General features: G+C 30.7%; 6 protein-coding genes across 6 annotated transcripts; 4 read left to right on the plus strand and 2 right to left on the minus strand.

Annotated features, from left to right (window-relative positions):
• The first annotated feature begins 319 nt into the window (after window positions 1-319).
• On the plus strand, window positions 320-2,088 carry LOC124497734 (protein-lysine N-methyltransferase SMYD4). Its single transcript, XM_047061411.2, has one exon. It carries the CDS (start codon window positions 378-380, stop codon window positions 2,049-2,051), a length of 1,674 nt encoding a protein of 557 aa, XP_046917367.2. The 5' UTR covers window positions 320-377; the 3' UTR covers window positions 2,052-2,088.
• A 10-nt stretch (window positions 2,089-2,098) lies between these two features.
• Window positions 2,099-4,367, plus strand: LOC124498064 (putative methylmalonate-semialdehyde/malonate-semialdehyde dehydrogenase [acylating], mitochondrial). Its single transcript, XM_047061771.2, has 5 exons — window positions 2,099-2,451; window positions 2,527-2,763; window positions 2,818-3,898; window positions 3,960-4,033; window positions 4,091-4,367. Exons 1-5 carry the CDS (start codon window positions 2,353-2,355, stop codon window positions 4,190-4,192), a joined length of 1,593 nt encoding a protein of 530 aa, XP_046917727.1. The 5' UTR covers window positions 2,099-2,352; the 3' UTR covers window positions 4,193-4,367.
• Window positions 4,368-4,414: 47 nt separating this feature from the next.
• Window positions 4,415-6,779, plus strand: Gabat (4-aminobutyrate aminotransferase). Its single transcript, XM_047061772.2, has 3 exons — window positions 4,415-5,499; window positions 5,577-5,730; window positions 5,798-6,779. The coding sequence occupies exons 1-3, from the start codon at window positions 4,977-4,979 to the stop codon at window positions 6,630-6,632; spliced, it is 1,512 nt and encodes a 503-aa protein (XP_046917728.1). The 5' UTR covers window positions 4,415-4,976; the 3' UTR covers window positions 6,633-6,779.
• Window positions 6,643-7,737, minus strand: ND-B14.7 (NADH dehydrogenase (ubiquinone) B14.7 subunit). Its single transcript, XM_047061773.2, has 3 exons — window positions 7,308-7,737; window positions 7,117-7,239; window positions 6,643-7,032 (listed from the first exon to the last, which is right to left on the minus strand). The coding sequence occupies exons 1-3, from the start codon at window positions 7,609-7,611 to the stop codon at window positions 6,815-6,817; spliced, it is 645 nt and encodes a 214-aa protein (XP_046917729.1). The 5' UTR covers window positions 7,612-7,737; the 3' UTR covers window positions 6,643-6,814.
• Window positions 7,738-7,775: 38 nt separating this feature from the next.
• Window positions 7,776-8,556, plus strand: LOC124498068 (ankyrin repeat domain-containing protein 49). The gene has a single exon (XM_047061774.2). The coding sequence runs from the start codon at window positions 7,864-7,866 to the stop codon at window positions 8,467-8,469; it is 606 nt and encodes a 201-aa protein (XP_046917730.1). The 5' UTR covers window positions 7,776-7,863; the 3' UTR covers window positions 8,470-8,556.
• A 9,396-nt stretch (window positions 8,557-17,952) lies between these two features.
• Window positions 17,953-20,375, minus strand: LOC124497389 (uncharacterized). The gene is made up of 2 exons (XM_047061038.2): window positions 19,970-20,375; window positions 17,953-19,894 (listed from the first exon to the last, which is right to left on the minus strand). The coding sequence occupies exons 1-2, from the start codon at window positions 20,136-20,138 to the stop codon at window positions 18,171-18,173; spliced, it is 1,893 nt and encodes a 630-aa protein (XP_046916994.2). The 5' UTR covers window positions 20,139-20,375; the 3' UTR covers window positions 17,953-18,170.
• Window positions 20,376-20,423: the final 48 nt, after the last annotated feature.

The following is a 20,423-nucleotide window of genomic DNA, read 5'->3' on the forward strand; positions in this document are numbered from 1 at the left end:
TATTATTATATATTATTATGAACATTTGTGTGTTTGATCATAGCGAAGTGAATTACTAGGAAAAAAAAAGAGAAAGAGAAAAACTAAAAATAAAAATGATCTGTATAATAATGGTGATGATGATGATGATGATAATTATTATTATTTTGATCATCAATGTAACCAAAACATTTACAGAAAAAAAAACTAAAAATAAAATGATCATATAAAGGAGACTTTGATTCGAATATTCGGATATTCGAATGATTTTTTTTTTTTTGAAATCATCAAATTCGAATCCATTAAAATGTGATGTTTTCATACGTTACACGTTACACACGTTACATGTTGTTTGCATGATTGTGTAAAAAAAAATTTGGAATAAAAATAATGATGAGATGATGGTTGAAACTGAACAATTATTCAATTGGCTCGAATTTATCGATAGAATCATTAAACATGATGATAAATTCATTGAAAATAATTGTATAATTGATTATAAGAATATTAAATCATTATTGTGTCCAATTATTTTTCGTAATCCACATTCCATCGATAGATTATGTATTGATTATATTGAAAATGATGGTAAATTGTTTGAAAAATGTTCCAATATAAATCGTAAAGATTCGAAAAAATCCAATCATTATCGTTCGAAAGGAAATAATAGCTATGGTCATGGATTATGGAATCAATGTCTTCATTTTTATAGCCAATCACTACAGTTTGCTCCAGTATCATCATCAGTTGATTATGAATCCGAATCATTACCATTAGCATATGGAAATCGTTCAGCAGCAAATTTCAAACTTGGCCGATATGAATCATCACTTTTTGATTTACATATGGCAATCAAATATGGTTATGGTAAATTTAAATCCGAAAATAAATTACGAAATCGACAAATTGAATGTCTATTACGATTGAATCGAATGGATGAGGCGAAAAATATTTCCAATGAATTTGGAATCGATTTTGCTGAATTGAATTCGAAACCGATTGATAATCAAATACAAAAAGAATCTGAAAAAATGGAATCTGAAACTATGGAATTTCGTGATAAAAGCAACAGAATATTTTCATCAAAAGTTCGATTATCATGGAATGATCAACATGGTCGTGGTGTTTGGGCTGGTGATAAAACCATTAAATCTGGTGAAATTGTTCTCATCGAACGTCCATATGTTCATGTTTTGTTATCATTTTTCGAACGTCGCTTTTGTCATCATTGTTGCCGACGATTGTTGGTGGATGATCAATTTGAAATTTGTCACAACTGTTCCAATGTATCATATTGTAGCCATGAATGTCAAAAAAATTCCTGGCACGAATATCATCAATATGAATGTTCGATTCTACCGTTTCTTTGGCAATTTGGAATCGGCCATCTTGTGTATCGTTTAATGGCCAAAACAGATATAGATTTGATTGTCAATACTTATCAAACATTTATGAATAAATCATATGAAGAAATTGAACAAAACTTGGAACCATTTATAGAGCCGCCATCCAAATCTACATTACAATCATCAACATATAGTTCATTATTTTCATTACAAACTCATCAAAATCATACAGATTCAATAAATCTTGTTGCTTATCGAATAACGGCAACAATCATCATTGAATTATTATTTCGAACTAATCGATATCAAAATCAAAATAATGATAATATGAATCAAAAATCAGATCTAAAACAAATTCTTATCAATGTTTGTTTTCGTCATCTTTGTCAAACAATCATAAATTCACATACAATAATGGTTCCCAGTGGTGATCATGATGGTGGCCATTCTATTACACCGATAGCAACGGCATTTTATCCTTCTTTATCTTTATTAAATCATAGTTGTGATCCAAACATTCAAATCAATTATACAAATGGAATCGAATGTATTGTACGTACGAATCGAACAATTCAATCAAATGAACAAATCTACAATTGTTATGGAATAGATCATTGTTTACATAATTACAATGAAAGACAACAATTATTGTTGGATCAATATTTTTTTCATTGTAAATGTCAAATTTGTTGTTTGCAACATAAAAAAGATTCAAATTCAAAATAATAAAGTAAAAAAAAAAATTCTAATGATTCGAATCACCGTCAGATGGCAATAAATTCGATATTTTTTTTTTGTTTTGTTCTGATGCGTTCTTGAACATAAGATATCAAATGAAATGAAAAAAAACCTGATTTGGATGTATTGAGATGAATATATTGATTGTTTAATCGATCAAGCATTGATGATTAAAAAAGAAAATCAACGATCAGGCCATAAATGATTAGTAATCATAGCAATAATATATTAGTGTGTCACCTTTGGAAAAGACATCATTCTTTAAAATTTCAAAAAAATAATAATAAAAATGTCATATCGTCAATTAATCAACGGTAATTCTATTTTTCGCCAAAATCTTATTGATTCATTTCGAACTATATCAAATGTTCGTTCACTTTCATCGATTGTAAGTAAAATTAGTTTTTTTTATTTATTTTAATATGATAAAAAAAATTAAAATTTCAATCACATCAATCGATAGCCAAAAACAAAATTATTCATCAATGGAAAATTCATTGATTCACAATCAAATGAATGGATCGATTTACATGATCCGGCAACGAATCAAGTATTGACGCGTGTACCAATTTCAACAAGTGATGAAATGAATTCCGCAGTTGATGCAGCTAGACAGGCATTTAAAACATGGTCACAAACATCGGTGCTCACCCGACAGCAAACAATGTTTCGGTTACAGAATATTATACAGAAAAATAGTGTAAGTCGAGTTGAAATGATTTATCTAATGAAAATTAATTTCATTTCCATATAGAAACGTTTAGCGGAAAGCATTGTTCAGGAACAAGGTAAAACAATGAAAGATGCTGAAGGTGATGTTTTACGTGGTCTTCAAGTGGTCGAACATGCTTGTAGTGTAACTAGTTTATTACAAGGTGAAACAATGCCATCGATTAGTCGTGATATGGATACATATTCATATCGGATACCGTTGGGTGTTGTTGCCGGTATTACACCATTTAATTTTCCCGCTATGATACCATTGTGGATCATTCCATTGGCAACAGTTTGTGGCAATACATGTGTAATTAAACCATCAGAACGTGATCCAGGTGCATGTATGTTATTGATGGAAATGTTGGAAGAAGCAGGTATGCCACCAGGTGTTGTCAATATTATTCATGGCCAACATGATGCCGTCAATTTTATTTGCGATCATCCGGATATTCGTGCCATATCGTTTGTCGGTTCTGATCAGGCCGGAAAATATATCTATGAACGTGGTTGTCGCAATGGTAAACGTGTTCAATCAAATATGGGTGCCAAAAATCATGGTGTAATCATGCCCGATGCAAATAAAGAACATACATTAAATCAGCTGGTTGGTGCTGCATTCGGTGCTGCTGGCCAACGTTGTATGGCATTGTCGACGGCCGTATTTGTTGGACAATCACGGGAATGGCTACCAGAATTGGTTGAACGAGCAAAAAAATTAAAAGTTAGAAACGGTATGGATCCGGAAGCCGATCTTGGACCAGTCATATCACCACAGGCTAAACAACGAATCTGTTCGCTTGTACAAAGCGGTGTGGATGAAGGTGCTCAATTATTACTTGATGGTCGTGAAATTCGTGTGCCAAACTATGAACAGGGAAATTTTGTTGGACCTACAATTTTATCCGATGTAAAAACTTCGATGAAATGTTATCGTGAAGAAATATTCGGTCCAGTTTTAGTCGTTCTTACCGTTGACACATTGGACGAAGCAATCGAATTAATTAATCGTAATCCATATGGAAATGGTACGGCTATTTTTACGACAAATGGTGCAGCAGCAAGAAAATTTACACATGAAATTGATGTTGGACAAGTTGGTATTAATGTACCGATTCCAGGTATGATGATGATCGATGAAAAATTTTTTGATTGAAATTTTTAATCTATTTCTCTTTATAGTTCCATTATCAATGTTTTCCTTTACCGGTTCACGTGGATCATTTTGGGGTGATTTAAATTTTTCTGGAAAAGCTGTAAGTTATTCAATTTTTTTTGTGTTTTTTAAATTTTTCTAATTTTTTTTTTCAAAGGGAATCCAATTTTATACACAATGGAAAACGATAACCCAGTTATGGCGTGAACAGGATGCAAGCGGTTTTGTATCGGCAACAAATTTCCCAACCATGAAATGAAAAAAAAATAATAATTGAAACAAAAATAATTCCAAATAATTCAGAATTTTTAATTTGAAAAAAAATCTCAAATCCATCTGCCCATAGTAAAGAAAAAAAAAACATTCATAGATTATATCCTTGAACTTGATGGCAAAAATAAACTTTTATCGGAAAGATTTTATCATCAACATGACAGGATAATTTTTGGGAAATTTTTTTTTCTTTCTTAAACATCAATGAATGAATGATGATGATGATTGTGGCTCATTTTATTGATTTCCATTATTTCGATGATTTTTAGTAACCAATTAATTGATCATTATCAATTTATTTGGCACATCAACTCACACTTTGATTGATTATAATTTATATTCATCATTACTGAATGAATGAATATCAGTTTTGTTGTTGTTGTGATGGTGGTTGTTGTTGTTTAGTGTGCACGCGTGTTGGACAAGTATAGATTTTTTTTTTTGGTGGTGATAATACACACAACCCCATCAATTATATAGCATCGAATTTTTTTTTCGTATTCTCATTTTGATTTTTTGGGAACCTAGCCCAGAGATTAATACTCAGACGCAACAAATATAAACCAGAAAAAATCAAGGTGACCGTCCTTGGTTTTTTTTTCTATTCTGTCCCTGATTTGTTTGGATGGTCTGACATCCTTTTATTTTTTGTTCGATTGTTTTTTTTCAATTCACTCTCTGTCTGCCAATATACCATTGTCTTCCAATTTCTTCTAATTTTTTTTTAAATTATTAATTTTGAAATTTAAACGCACACTTTAACAACAAAAATGTATCCTTTAATACAACGATCATATCGTAAGATGATGATGATGATGATGATTAATGGTCATCACTATCAACGATTATTATCATCATCAACAGCGACAACAAATTATGTGCTAAATGAACCTAGTGAACCAAATATTGTTACTGCTGAAATACCTGGTCCACAATCACGACGATTAATTGATGATTTGAATAAAATTCAAAATGCAGGTGCCATACAATTGTTTGTCGATTATGAAAAATCTATTGGCAATTATCTTGTAGACGTGGATGGTAATACATTTCTAGATATTTATAGCCAAATATCATCAATGCCACTTGGCTATAATCATCCAGCATTGATTGAAGCCGTAAAAGATCCACGAAACATATCATCATTTATTAATCGACCTGCATTGGGTATACTACCACCGAAATCATTTAATGATCAATTACATTCGGCTTTACTTTCGATAGCACCATCTGGTTTGAATGAAATTCAAACGATGGCCTGTGGTAGCTGTTCGGTTGAGAATGCATTGAAAGGTAATTTGAATGAATAAATCAACAAAAATTTTTCCAATTTAATAAAAAAAAAATATCGTTTCTTCCATTATATATAGTTGTTTGTTTCTATTATCGAACATGGCAACGTGGTCAACCACCAACCGAAGATGATATGCTTACATGTATGACAAATGAACAACCTGGTAGCCCAAAATTAAGTATCATGTCATTTATGGGTAGTTTTCATGGCCGTACATTTGGAGCTTTAAGGTATGAATGATGATGATGATTTGGATTCGATATCAGATTTCAAAAAAAAAAAATTTTTTTTGTCCAGTTGTACACATTCAAAAGCAATACATAAAGTCGATATACCGGCATTCGATTGGCCTATTGCCGATTTTCCACGTTATAAATATCCACTAAATGAATATAGTGATTATAATCAACGTGAAGATGATCGATGTTTGGCTAAAGTTGAAGATCTTATTGAAAAATATAACCGTAAAGCAATACCTGTAGCCGGTATGATTATTGAACCGATACAAAGTGAAGGCGGTGATTATCATGGATCGAAATATTTTTTTCAACAATTAAGAAAAATTTGCACAAAACATCATGTTGCAATGGTTATTGATGAAGTACAAACTGGTGGTGGTCCAACCGGTAAATATTGGGCACATGAACATTTTGAAATGGATCAACCACCAGATATTGTTACTTTTAGTAAGAAAATGTTAATAGGCGGTTTCTATTATCGGCCAATGTTTCGTCCGGATAAACCATATCGTATATTCAATACATGGCTTGGTGATCCATCAAAATTAATACTTTTGGAACAAGTAGTACGTGTTGTAAAAGAACAACGACTATTGGAACGTATAGCTGAAACTGGTGATTATCTATTAGACCATTTGAAACGTATACAAAATCAATATCCATCAATATTGATGAATGCAAGAGGTATTGGTACATTTTGTGCAATTGATTTTCCAACACCATCATTAAGAGATCAAACTATTAAACAATTACATCGTAATGGTGTACATTGTGGTGGTAGTGGTTCAGCTACATTACGTTTTCGTACAACATTAACATTTGAAAAACATCATGTTGATCAATTTATTGAACGTTTTGATCATACACTTCGATCATTATCGAATAATAAATGAAAAAAAAAGATTACAAATCCCAATATTTTTATTTTTCATCTCTTTCATCTAATATTTTGGATTGATTGCATTTGTTCTTAAAATATTATTAAAATGATTAATTCATAATAATAGAGTAATAAATTGATGATGAAAAAATGGTGGTAATTTCTTCTATTTTTTTGTTTGTTTGAAAATTTTCTTTATACATCATCAAACAGATAATGTTGTTTTCTTTCCTTTAATTCTGGATAATGCGTATAGAATCGTAAATCTGGATTACCCCAAATACTACCACGTTCAGTAAATTTATCCAATTCTGGATGAATTATATAATTATCACTACGTGAAAATGCTTTACATGCCATTGCTATCAATGCTACTCCAGCAGCAGCTAATGATCCATATGCAGATGATTTATCTGTTTTTTTAAAATTATGAATTAAAAATTTGTTAAGTAAATTAAATTTTTCTATGATGATTCGAGTTGAAAAGAAAAACATACACAAATAACCATAGATAAAACCAACAGATCCACCACCAATCAAATGATTGAAAAGATCATCTTTTTGACCACGTATATTGGCTACAACATTTGACACGGCACCATATGTTGCAAATGATGCGGCTAAAAAATTATTGATTTAAAAAAAAAATTATTAATCAATTTTCAAAAAAAAAAAACAATATACATACTAACTAATGATGCACGTTTTGCAAACAATAAAATTGATGGTTTCCATCGGCCATATTCAGCAGCACAAACATCAAATGTACCCCAAGCTGTACCAAATTTCAATCCTAATGCAGTGCTATAAAACAATTTTTCATGTGGCACAGCATAATCAGGTTTTGAATAGAAATAATTGATGAGAAAATCTCGTTTTTTGTCATAATTTTCTGGATCTTTAATATATTCTTTTTGAATATGTGGTATGAACCGTCGGAATGGTGCATGATGTAAATCAAATCGGATGTCTGGTATATCGGAAATTGTCATTTTGATTGCAAAAATCTGTATCAAACAAATCAAAAAAAAAACACGAAGACAACAACAAACCAAAACAATCCAAAAATTAATATTCGACCTTTTTTTTCTTGATTTTTCGGAAAGTTTTTTTTCGGTGCAATGATTCAAAACATTTATTTTCGGCATATTTCTCGCATGTTTTATTTTTCTATCAACAACAACAACAAAAACATCATCATCGGTCATCATTTTTATTAAATAGAAATTTTTTTTTTAAATAAAATGCTTGGTGCATTTGTTCTTGGTGATGAAAATTTCGATAATGATGATATCGATATAAATGATTCGAATGAAATGAATAAAGATAATCCTATTTATCAATTACGTTTACTTGATCCAAATCATAATGATGGCCAAATGTTAAATGTATTCGAAGCAGCTGAAAAAGGTTCAATTGAATTGATGAAACAATTTCAACGAATGGATCCAGAATTAATTAATAGCCATGATTCTGAAGGTTATACACCATTACATCGTGCTTGTTATCAGAATCAAATCGACATGGTTAAATGGCTGATAATGAATGGTGCAAATGTTTGTGCACGTACCAATGATGGTTGGCAACCAATACATTCGACTGCACATTGGGGTCATACGAAAATCCTGAGAATATTATTAGCATATGGAGCAAATATAAATTCACGTACAAATGGTGGTAATACACCATTTCATTTGGCTGCCATGCGTGCCAATTCAAATCGTCATCTAATTGAATATCTATTATATCATCCTGATATTGATCACGATATACGTAATGATGCTAATGATACGATTTTTGATGTTTGTAAACGAAATTCAATGCTCTATAAACTATGGAATCTTTTGTAATTTAACTATTGGTTTTCAATCAATCAATGTACATACATACCTACATAATTCTTTGTAAAAAAATAAAATTTATCTCTGTTTTTAGAATGTCCACTGGATGTATTGCAATAAAATCAGCCGAAAAAAAGAATCTAAATTAAAAAAAAAAGAAAAAAAATTCAATCATTCAAGGACAAAATGATCATAAAACAAATAAGATGATAGACAAACCATAAGATGATAGTAAAAAAAAATAGCAAACAACATTCTTATACCGGATGATTACTAAAAAAAAAAGAAAACAAAACTTTGTCCATCGTGTATCATCATCATTATTTTATGTTACTTTCATCTGTTGATGAAGATCATTTTAATTTTCATTTTAGCCACAATTTAACCACAATTATTATGGATGATAATTATCATCATCAAACGAGGCATTTGACAATTTTCTTCTTCTTCTTCTTTATTTAAAACACCCTTAAGGTTTTTCCGTTTGTTTATTTGTTACATTCGAATTCGAATCATTGTCACCATCAACAACATACACATATTCAGTGACAGGAAACAATGATTTTATTCTAACAAAATTGTAAAAAGATTCCATAACCTTTAAATGTTTCAAATTCATGATCTGAATTTGAACAACAAAAATTGAACAATGCTAACATGTGTGATAAATTATCATGCAACACTCTTTTTTTTGCCTTTTTTTTGATTTAAATCACATTTCCGGTGTACGATGAATGATTTGAATGATAAACAAGGTAACGTGATGGTTAATGTTGTTGTTGTTGTTGATGACGATGTTTCGATTGGCAGCATTTTTTTTTTTTTTTTTTTGATGATGATGGTCATTATTTATTGTTGTTGCTGTTGTTGTTTTTTTTGCTATTTAATTTTGAATTTTGGCTCACACAATTTTGTTCATTTTCCCATGATCATGACATTCAATGATGATGATGATGATGTTCATCGAACTTATCATCATCATCATCATCATCTCTTTCTTTCTTGTGTTAAAATCAAGGTAAACACTCTTAATTTTTTTTTATTTCCACAACATCAACAAATTCAAGTGTTTTACCAATTTGATTTTTTTGTTTTGGTTTTTTGGTTTAAATTTTGATATAAAATGAAAAGGACCAAAGAATTATTATTACCTGATTAAATTTCCAAAAAAAAGTGTGACCTGAATATGATGCATGTCCTAAAAAGTGTCATGGCCATTTTGATTTTTTTTTGGTTTCTGGAAAAAAAACCCAGTGTATAACATGCTTAGCAAGCATTTACCAAATTTTTTTTTCTTCCAATCTTTACACACACACACAATTGTTGTGGTTATATTTTTTTTTTGACTGGCTTGGCCATCCTCCCACCTCCACACCACCAATGTATTCATGCATGCATGCATGCATATTTAACCATTGAAATGAAAATTGAACCAACTTTCTAATATATACAAAATATATATACAGATCCACTACCCCCTCCGCATTTTTTTTGTCGTTGTCGTCAATTGACATTACAATAACAACAACAACCAACTGCTGCTGCTGCCACTATCACACACACAGGACTAAATAGAACAAAACAAAACAAAACAAAAAAAGAGCGGGAAAATAAATCTTACTTATATCACACATCATGAATATTGTGAAAAAAAAATGGCTGAGAAATGATGAGGATTGTTTGCAATTTAAACTTCTCTCTCTCTCAATCTGCACAACATATAGAATCAATATATGTAAAGTAGTATACAGCATGATGATCGTTGCGCGAGTTTTTTTTTTTTGTTCATCACCCTCATCATTATGTCGATTTTTTTTCTTTACTCTCTCTCTCTCCCTCTCTGTGTATGTATCAATGTTTAGTACAATTCTTTATCCCTCCCTCACTCTATCTAGTGTGTTGTTCATGGCCATATATATAATAATCAATATATTGTCGGTTGGCTTGCTGAGAAGCACATTTATGTGTTTCATTAAACGCGCGCGTTTGCTGAAAACAAAAAATAAAAAAATGTTAAATTCGGTTGTTGAGCCCCTTTTTTTTCGTAAATAGAAGAAGAAAAAGAAAAAGAAATGTGAGAGGGTGGGAGGGAGGTAAAGAGAGAGAGAGAGAGAGTGTCGAATGTTATGGTCCTCATTGTTTCGAGCACTATATATTTACCCCGATATACGACCAATTTGGTATGCATTCATTATCGATGACTTGTTGGGTCAACATCGTCGATATTGAATCTTTCTATTTTTTTTTTGTCCTTGTTACACATGTTGTTTGTGTGTGTGTTTGTGTTTGTGAAATTTTTTTTTTCGTTCAATCATCTTACACGCCACACACAAATTTCATCATACATTTCATGCCATTTATTTTACGACCGGAAGTTTCAAAGTCCGATCTTTCGTACAAAAAAAAAATTCTTTGAATATTTTTTCAAATTCATTATGAATGAATCAACCAAATCACTATATATATTGTAAACGAGCAACAAGTTCTTTCTACATACAACATACACACACTAATCAATGTCGACAATATTAAAAATCAACAATACGAAAGTTATGACGATGATGGCCATGATGATGATCATGTCTCGTAAAAAAAACGTTCTTAATCATCATCATCATCATCATTAAACATAATGGTGGTGGTGGTGTGTACAACTTGATGATGATTGTATGTATATGGTGTAATACCATTTGTCCATTGTTCAAAAGATTTTTCTGTTTCTCACACTTTTTTTTTGAGAGAAACAGAAAAAGTGGAAAAAAAAGAAAGAGAAACAGTATGAGGTAAGCGTTTTATATTTTAAATTCTGATTGTCTGATTTCTTTTTTTTTTTTTTTTTGTTTAGTTTCCATAGAATTTTGTCGTTTTATTATCATCATCATCATCATCATTCGAAATAATGTCCCATCTCATCATCATATATATAAGATACTCATAAGCAGGTCTGGATTCGTGGCGATATTTCATAATGATATATATATGGAATATTTTTTTCTATTCATTTTTGTTGTTTATTTAAAAAAAAATTCGAATATTATTCATTTTGGAACAATGATCTGAAATGTTTTTTTTTAAATATTTGAAATTTTTATAAACAACAAGTCAGAATAGAATAGATATTACAATATATATATTTTAATACAAATCGATAATATTGCACTAGTCCCGGCCTGTTTAGAGTTGAATATTCATCATCATCATTTTTTATTATTTTTTTTTTTTTGCTAATCTTGATTTTTTTTATTTAGAAAATAAAAGCTGTAGTATTTGTGATAATTTTAAAGCTTGTGTCGAAATAGCGTTAATTTTGAGCCTAGTGGTGGTGGTGATGGAAATAGCTTCATAATGAATTTCCGTTTTAATTTGGCTCAAACAACCGCGCAATCTATAATAATGTAAACAGTGAGTGAAAGAAACAAAAATGACCCATGTCTGTGTGTAAAGGTATTTTTCATTGTTCCAAATTGAGGAGGAGGAAAAAGAGGAGAAAATGGAATTTTTTTTTCGAACAATGAAAAAAAACCAAAGCTGCAGCATTAAGTTTTCAGTGTTTATGTTTCATAACCCCAGTAATAGTCAAAAGGTCGCTATTGTAGTCAAAAAAAAAAAAAATTTAGATCACTTGGATCTCTCGGTTCAGGTATTAATGTGAATTACCATTTTTTTTTCCACACCACACCATTGTCCTCTATATTTCATCATATGTGACCTATGTGCCGAACAAAAAGAAAATGTTCCTGAAACTTTGGGCCAAATGTCCCATGTTTGTTCTGTCCTGGTGGCCATTTAGATTATCATTCAGATTGATGACTATTGTTGGGTGTTATGATCGTTCGTTTTTGTTGTTGGTAATCAAAATTCAAAAAAAAAATTGTCGACATTTGTTGTTTTGTTGTCCCCAAAACACACGCACACACCTACCGATCGTGTGTGACCCTTGCAATGTAAATCTCAATTTCAATAACAACGACAACAACAACAACAACAAACAACAGGGAACCTAGATTTTATTATTTCCTTGGGTTTGGTCGCCATTTTGATTGCCAAAAAAAAATCACAATTTTTTTTTCCAATGGATCAACACACATTAGGGTACCAATTTTTTTTTTACTACTCTGGAACACACACACACACAAACACACCTGAATCAACCCCATCCGTTACCCCTATTATGTGTGTGTGTGTGTGTGAAAATAGTCATCCGTTTTTTTTCACTGAGAAGGATTGTTTTTGTTAAAGATTCGAATGTCAATCAGGTCTCTTTCTCATTCTCTTTTTGTGTATTTTTTTCCAGATTAAAATTTCAATGTCTAACTTGTCTCTTCACTGTTTGTTGCCTACAACCCAAAACAAAGCAAAAAAAAACTTTCGATTAAGCAGATGTTTTAGTTTTCGAATCATTTTATTACTGTTTTTTTTTCACAGATAACTGAAATGATGATAATGATGTTTGCTTTTCGATGAAACGTTAAGCAGATGATGATAATGATTTTCAAAGTTAACGGTTGGTGTGGTGGTGGTCGGTAACCAAAGATGATGAACAAGAAGAAGAAGAAAAGGTGAAACCTTGAAACAAATTTTTTTTTCAAGCTTTGACTTTATTTAGGATCCAGAAAATTTTGACCAAGAAAAAAAACCACATGATCATCATTTTACATCGATCCTAAAAAAACCATTATCATCAGCAATTACGCAGTAACGAAAAAATCATTTTTTTTTATTTACCAGACAAAATCAAAAGCCAAGCAAGCTTTCATTTCAACCATCCATCCATTCATCAATCCATTTTGTGTTCATTTCCTTTTATCAGCGAATGTCTGAATGGCAATTACAAATGGTGTGTTTGTTGTATACATGCTGCTTGTGCTTTGGATCGTTTCCAAACAACACACACATACACACACGCACATACAGGCAAAAGAAATGAACGATGGCCACGAATAATTTTTTAGACAAATGGGCCATTATCATTGTTTTCAAGCTTACCGAACAGCCAACCAACCAACCAACCAACCAACCAACAAACTAACCAACCGAAAGATAGTGTAGACCAATCAATCCAGTGAAAAAAAAACTATGCCGACATTATGATTGAATAAATGAATGTGAAATTTTTTTTTTATTTTTTTATTTTGGCAAAGACGAAGAAGAAACAAATGAACATTCTTCTGAAAAAAAAACGAAAGAAAAATTTGAGCCTATAGCAGGCGCGGACAGACACGCCATATACAAATACAAACTAAATTTTGAAATTGTTGAAAAAAGAACCGTTGCCAACAAAAAAAAACCATTGCCCATAATAATAATCAAGAACCTCTCTCTTTTCCCATTTAACCTTGAACGACAAACTGCATATATACTATATACATATTAACCTAAAGCAACCTTCGACTTTCGATGATGAAAATAACAAAAAAAAAAAATAATGGATGAAAAACAGATAAAAACAAACGGTCAGAATTGTATGTAGAATGGTATGGTGAAAGCATACAAAGGGAAAGGGTCATCATCATCATCATAATGGATCAGCGAATGCGCCAAGTTTTTTTAAAACACAGAAAAAAAGGCACATGACTATTACAATCATCATCATCATCATCATTTGATGGTCCAAGGTCAAATGATGATGATCATGTGTGGCAGCCATGTTAAATGAATGAAATGAAAATAAAGATAAATTCGGATAGCAACAAACAACCAAAACAAAAAAAAATGCTGGTTTTGAACTATAGCACCAACTATAGACAACTTCAGACAAACATAAACATAATATAATAACCGCCACCGCCCTTGTTTTATATCATCATCCGTCCGAAACACACACACACACGAACATAAATCTCAAGTCGCCACATCCATATTTCAATTTCGGTTATTATCGGTGGAGCCATCCATTTTCAAATTCCAATTTCATTTCATAAGACATGGCATGGCATTTCACCCCAATATATACACGATTGTCGTACATATTGAACATGAACCGAAAAAAATTTTTTTTTCGGTTTTACAACCCTCCAGTCTATTTTTTTTTTTATTATTAGTTTATATAAATGGTGGTTGGTTGGTAAACTTGTAACAAAAACAAAATTTTGGTTCGTCGTCGCCGTCATCATCATCGAAGGACATGAAACCAAAATCAAACCAAAAAATAAAAATACCGAATTAGTCGTATCATGTTGATCATCATCAGATAGTGAAGACATGAAAACAACCAAAAAATCAAAATTGCAATGATGATGATGATAAATAAGTAAAAAAGAATTGTATGCCATGTTTTCGGTTTATTTTTTTTTCTCTCGTCTTCTCCTTCAAATATAGAATATAATTGATGTCGTGTCCTTGATTTTGGCCAAGTTTATAATATTATGGGGTTTTTTTTATAGGTTCTGCTGCTGTTATTATTATTATTATGTGTGTGTGTGTGTGTGTGTGTCTGTGTGTCAAACAAACAAACAAACGAACGAAAAAAAAAATCTTCACATTTCAAAAGTCATTTCATTTACATTTTTACATACAGACCAATGTTTTTCAATGTCATATCATTTTTAGTTTTTAGTTTTTTTTTGGAGGATAAACAAAATGAAAATGAAGAAGAAAACCAACCACCACCCACCACCAATTGTTTCTACTTTGTCGATTGGTAATAATAATTTCGAATCACACAAATTCTTCATCGAGAATAATCCAAGATTCTTGATTGATTTTCTATATTTCAAAATTTTTTTTTTTGCTATTCTATCCTATGCCATATAAGCGGATTGAAAAGTAGAAAAATGGACATTTTATGATTATCATCATCAACACCGAACAAGCAATAATGGCCCTAGGGACACATATATATGGAATTTATTTATATGACCCAATATTGTACAAGAATTACAATTCTTTTATTTTTTTTTCGTGAAAAAAAAGTGAAAGATTATATTTTTTTTCTTCTTCTTTTACAAATGACAGAATTTCTGTTTTTTTTTCCTTATGAAAATCACAAAAACATTCATTCATTGATCGGTATTTGTTGCTTTTAGTTGTTATGGTTGTCGATCATAATTCGAATCAAAAGAAAAAAAAACATATGAAAAGAAGGAGAAAGAAAAAAAACCTTGAACCTTGACCATTGGCCATGATGATGATGATGATGATGGCCAATCATAATGGATATTCCTTTCATGTGTGTGTGTAAGTTCATGGTGTATGTATGAATATAGTGTTTATGGTCATCATCATCATCATCATCATCACCTGAAAGTTATTGAATTTCTTACCATTTACCTGCTGGCCATTATTATTACTGCTTTCTTCTTGTTTTTGCTGATTTTTTTTGGCGGGCCATATAATCATCAAACTGAATGAACGAGAATAAGTTTCACATGACAAAAGAGTTCTTCTTTTTTCTTGGTTGCGAATTTGAAAATTTTCAACAACAAAAAAATATGGCCATATTTTCTTCTTTTTTTTATAAATACAAAAAAGATTTGTTTCACTGTGTGTGTGTATGTGTATAGCGTAAACGTACCAATTGTTGCTGTTGTTCAAACACGGATTTCACAGATGGACATTTGTAAATGATTTACGTTTGCTTTCTTTTTCTTATTTTGTTTTTGTTTGGTATTAAAACCAAAGGGGACCATAAAGAACGAAATGGAAAAAAAATCAAAAACAGATTTTTTTCCGAAAACGGAAAGGAAAGGAAAAAAGACGATTTTCAGGTTTTTTCTGCTGGTTGGTCGGTTGGTTGGTTGATTGGTTGAATATGAATTTCATATTTGAAAAGCTTTTTCTTTGATTTTTGGGCACAAAGGATTTTTTTTTCTTTACATTGAACATCTGGACACAAAATTGAATTCATTGAAAATGATTGAAAAAAGAAATCAATTTGTCTGTATTATCAATACGAAATAACTGAATGCAAACAATATGATTGTAAAGAAAAATTTACCATCATATATAACCAGATCGTAGATATTTAGTAGAAAATATTCATGATAAATTTCAATCATTTCAAAATAACGAATTTTTGGATTGATTTTCGCTTTTTGCCATCGATTGAAAATCTGATCCATTATGGTGATCATTGCTGTTTCATTGTTGATGGTCATCTCGGTGCCGGATTGATATTGATATAATTTGTTCAATAATTTTTTCATCATTTTCGATTTTAATGTTTTTATCATAATGATTTTTGATGATTGTCGTCCATTACGTTGATGATGATGAAAAACATTGACAATTTCATTTAATTCTGTTTGAATATTCATATCCAAATAAATACAGTAAATAGCACCGATAAAATGTATACTAGATACAATGGATTGCATCAAAGCTGTTTGACCAATATAATAACTTAATGGTGTCATTATCATATAGAATGTTTCACCAATTACATAGGTAATCATTGCATAGCCCCAAATTTGATGAAATTCTTCACTGGTTGTAGCCATCAATCGAATCCGCATCATACATTCTTGTTCATTGATTGTGTTTGATCGAATATCGTTTAACATTTGATGAATTGTTTGTTGGATGCCAAATTTGAAATAAATAATAACAAAATATGTTAATGATTCATTCATAAAAATCATGGATAATACGTAGATTTTCAAACATTTTGATATGGTTGGTGGAAATTGTATTGATTCTACATTGGATAAACCAACTGCATAATAAATGAATAGACCATTTAAATTACAAGCAATTAAAAGTATAATCGTTATGATTCGATGACGTTGATTATTTGGTAGATAAACGGCTTCAAATATAGATGAATTGAACAATGTAATTAATCGTTGTCCATTTAATGTATAGTAGATATAGAATGATATAAATAACACAAAATACAATGCATCATTGACCAATTCAATCATTTTGCCAAATAAATTCGGACTAACTTGCGATATTCGTTTTGTGTAACGATAATATTCATTTTGATAAAAATCATATATGATAAAAACATATGAATAGATGAACAATGTGATTAGAATAATACTTTTAATCAATGATCGACGATGATGATGATGATGCCAATCAAATTGGCTAAATGTGAATCCAATTGATCTAAAATTCAATGTGAAAAAAAAAAATTAAAAATGAAATTACAAAGTAAAAAAATCATTTTTATACGTATAATAGTTGACAAAAATCCGAAGTGGAAATATTCGAATATTCATCATTTTTTTTTTCGAATCGAATTTGCCCAATTCAAATGATGAATGACATTTTGGACACACACACACAACTCAATTCGATGATGATGATGATGATAATGTATGCACCACATTGTTTATCGATCCAATTTCAATATAACAGATCAATTAATCAATCAATTGATTAATTAGTGAAGACAAAAAATATAATCAAAATGTTTCGAAACGAAAAAAAAGCAAAAAAAATTCCGACTAGTGCTGCCATCGTGAGGACATTGAGCTAAAAATTAAAACATGCACACACACACACACAAACAACCGGATGTATATTTTCTACAACAGAAATGAATGGTTTTTTTTAAAAAAAAGAAGAAATTTTTAATTTATTTTCATATATGATTGATTGACAAAAAAAAGATGGATAATTTCCATGGGAAAATACAAAAAGATTATAAAAATACAATTCGAAGTGTAGTCAGTTAGTGAATATTTGAAAAGAGAGAAAAAAGATTTAGTTGAATTTGATGAATACAAATATACCATGATTATTGATTTTAATTATTATTATTATTACACTTTGTTGTTTTTATTGTTGTTGTTGTTGTTCTTGATTCTGTTCATCTGATTGGCAGCAGCAACACGAGCTTGAATTTTTTTAAAATCCGGCATTGGACGTGCACGAAATACGACCGGCGGCGGCGGTTGATTTGTTGATGATGATGTTTTGCCATTTCCATTATCATTACGATGTTTTAGTTGATAAATTTTGGAACGATATTCAGTACAAAAATTTGGTGTTCGAGCTTTAGTCAATGGACGTTTGGATTTAATTTTCATTGATTTAATTAATGGAATTTCAGCAATTGGTTTGGCCGGTGGCTGTTGTTGTGCTACATCATTAGTTTCTAATGATGATGATGACGATGTTGTTGTTGACTGAACACGATTGGATTCAGTTTCAATTCGGCGACGAGATCTCGATCGAATTTCAGTCAATAAAAGTGGTGGCCGTGGTTTGGTCAATTTATGTCGTTGCCATAAAGTTTTTGGCTGATATTGCCGTGCTGAATTCAAAAAACGTTGTGTTTGTTCGGCCATCGATACGTATTTTTGTGATGGTCGTTCAGTTTGAATTCTTTTTGGCAAAGCAGTTAATCGATTAATAGTATCGATAGACATTGTTTTTTTAGTTACTTTTTTCGATTTTGGTGTTACTGGTTCACGATTTTCTTTATCAACGATGACAAGATTTACATTCTTTGTCGATTGTTTATCATCATGATGATCCAATTCTTTTTTATCATTATTAGCATCATCTTGTTTATCATCATCTTGATTCAATGTACGTGAAAATCGTTTCCAATATTTTTTCGATCGATCTTTGCTAATATTCATCACCATTGGTTTTGATTTTGTCACTGTTTCATCATTTTTATTCTTGTTATTAATAATACCATGTTTTTTAAATATGAACATTGGTGTTGCTTTACGATTTTTAATTTTCAATTTTTTTTCTTCATCAACATTCAATGTCGATGGTGTTTTAATCATTCCATCGACATCAAAAGATACGGCCAGAACATTGGTCGAAGATTCTTTTTCATCATCATTAAAACGTACAATAGGACTTTTTACCAAATATGAATGACGTTTACATGATTGATCAACATTGGATTGTGCCGGTTCTTTCAATTCATCCGAGGATATTTCATGAAAGTTATCCATTGTTTCTTCTTGTTCGGTTTCGGACAATAAATCTTCAACAACAACAACATCATTAGTTATGTTTGATACGCCATCCATTGATTCATCATTAATTTCATTCGAATTTTTTTGGATACTATTCTCATCATCCTCATTGTTATTTGATGGTTCTGGTGGAATCATTTCTTCTTGTTGTGATTGTACCTGCTGGTCACCGGTCAATTGTACTTGATCCAATACTTGAACCATTTTTGTCATATTGAATGAAACATTGTTGATTTCATCATCATCATTATCATCAATTTTTTTTGAGCTTTGAACAGATTTTCGGGATTTTCGATATGAAAGGCTTTTTCGTTTACCGAATTCAGCAATGGTTGAACGTTTTTGCCGCAATGGTGTATGACCATTCTGATATAAACATCGTAATGGTGTTTCACGCAATTCATATTTGGATGAAAAATTTGGTAATGATGTTTTATCCAATTTAGATTCCGGTGTTTGATATAAAGATTTTGAAGATTCATCAGAAAAATTTTCTTTGATTGATTCATCATCAATAGCATCATCATTATATTCATGATTTTTCACTGTTTTATGAATGTAAATTTTTATATTAAATTATTAGACAAAAGAAATTATTATTTTTTTTTTGTTTTACTTACAAAAATAATTATCATCACCATCATGATTAGATTGGTCATCCATTTGGTTGAAATCAAAAAAATGTGGTGCTTCATATTCCCAAACTTCGTTTGTATTTTTAGACGATTTATTATGATCGGCGACAATTGTCGAATCCAATTCATCACCAACATTAAGATTATCAGCCATAATTTATTTATTATATATTCGTCGATAAATTACAAAATCGAAATTCGTTCGTTAAATATAAAGTCAATGGTAATGGTAATGTGATAATAATAATGAAAATAAAACAAAAAACAAAAAACGAAAAATGAATCGAATTTCACAACGTTTTTATTGGATTACGAATTTGACGGTTGTAAAATTTGCAAAGAAAAAAAAAAGTGCTACTGCTGCTGCTGCCGCCGTAGTCGCCAATGGAGTGAGAGAATAGAGCAGAAAAAAAGCGCGCGCGATAAAAACTAATAATAA

Source organism: Dermatophagoides farinae, chromosome 9, assembly GCF_024713945.1.
Source record: "Dermatophagoides farinae isolate YC_2012a chromosome 9, ASM2471394v1, whole genome shotgun sequence".
In the NCBI taxonomy this organism is placed as follows: Eukaryota; Metazoa; Arthropoda; class Arachnida; order Sarcoptiformes; family Pyroglyphidae; genus Dermatophagoides; species Dermatophagoides farinae.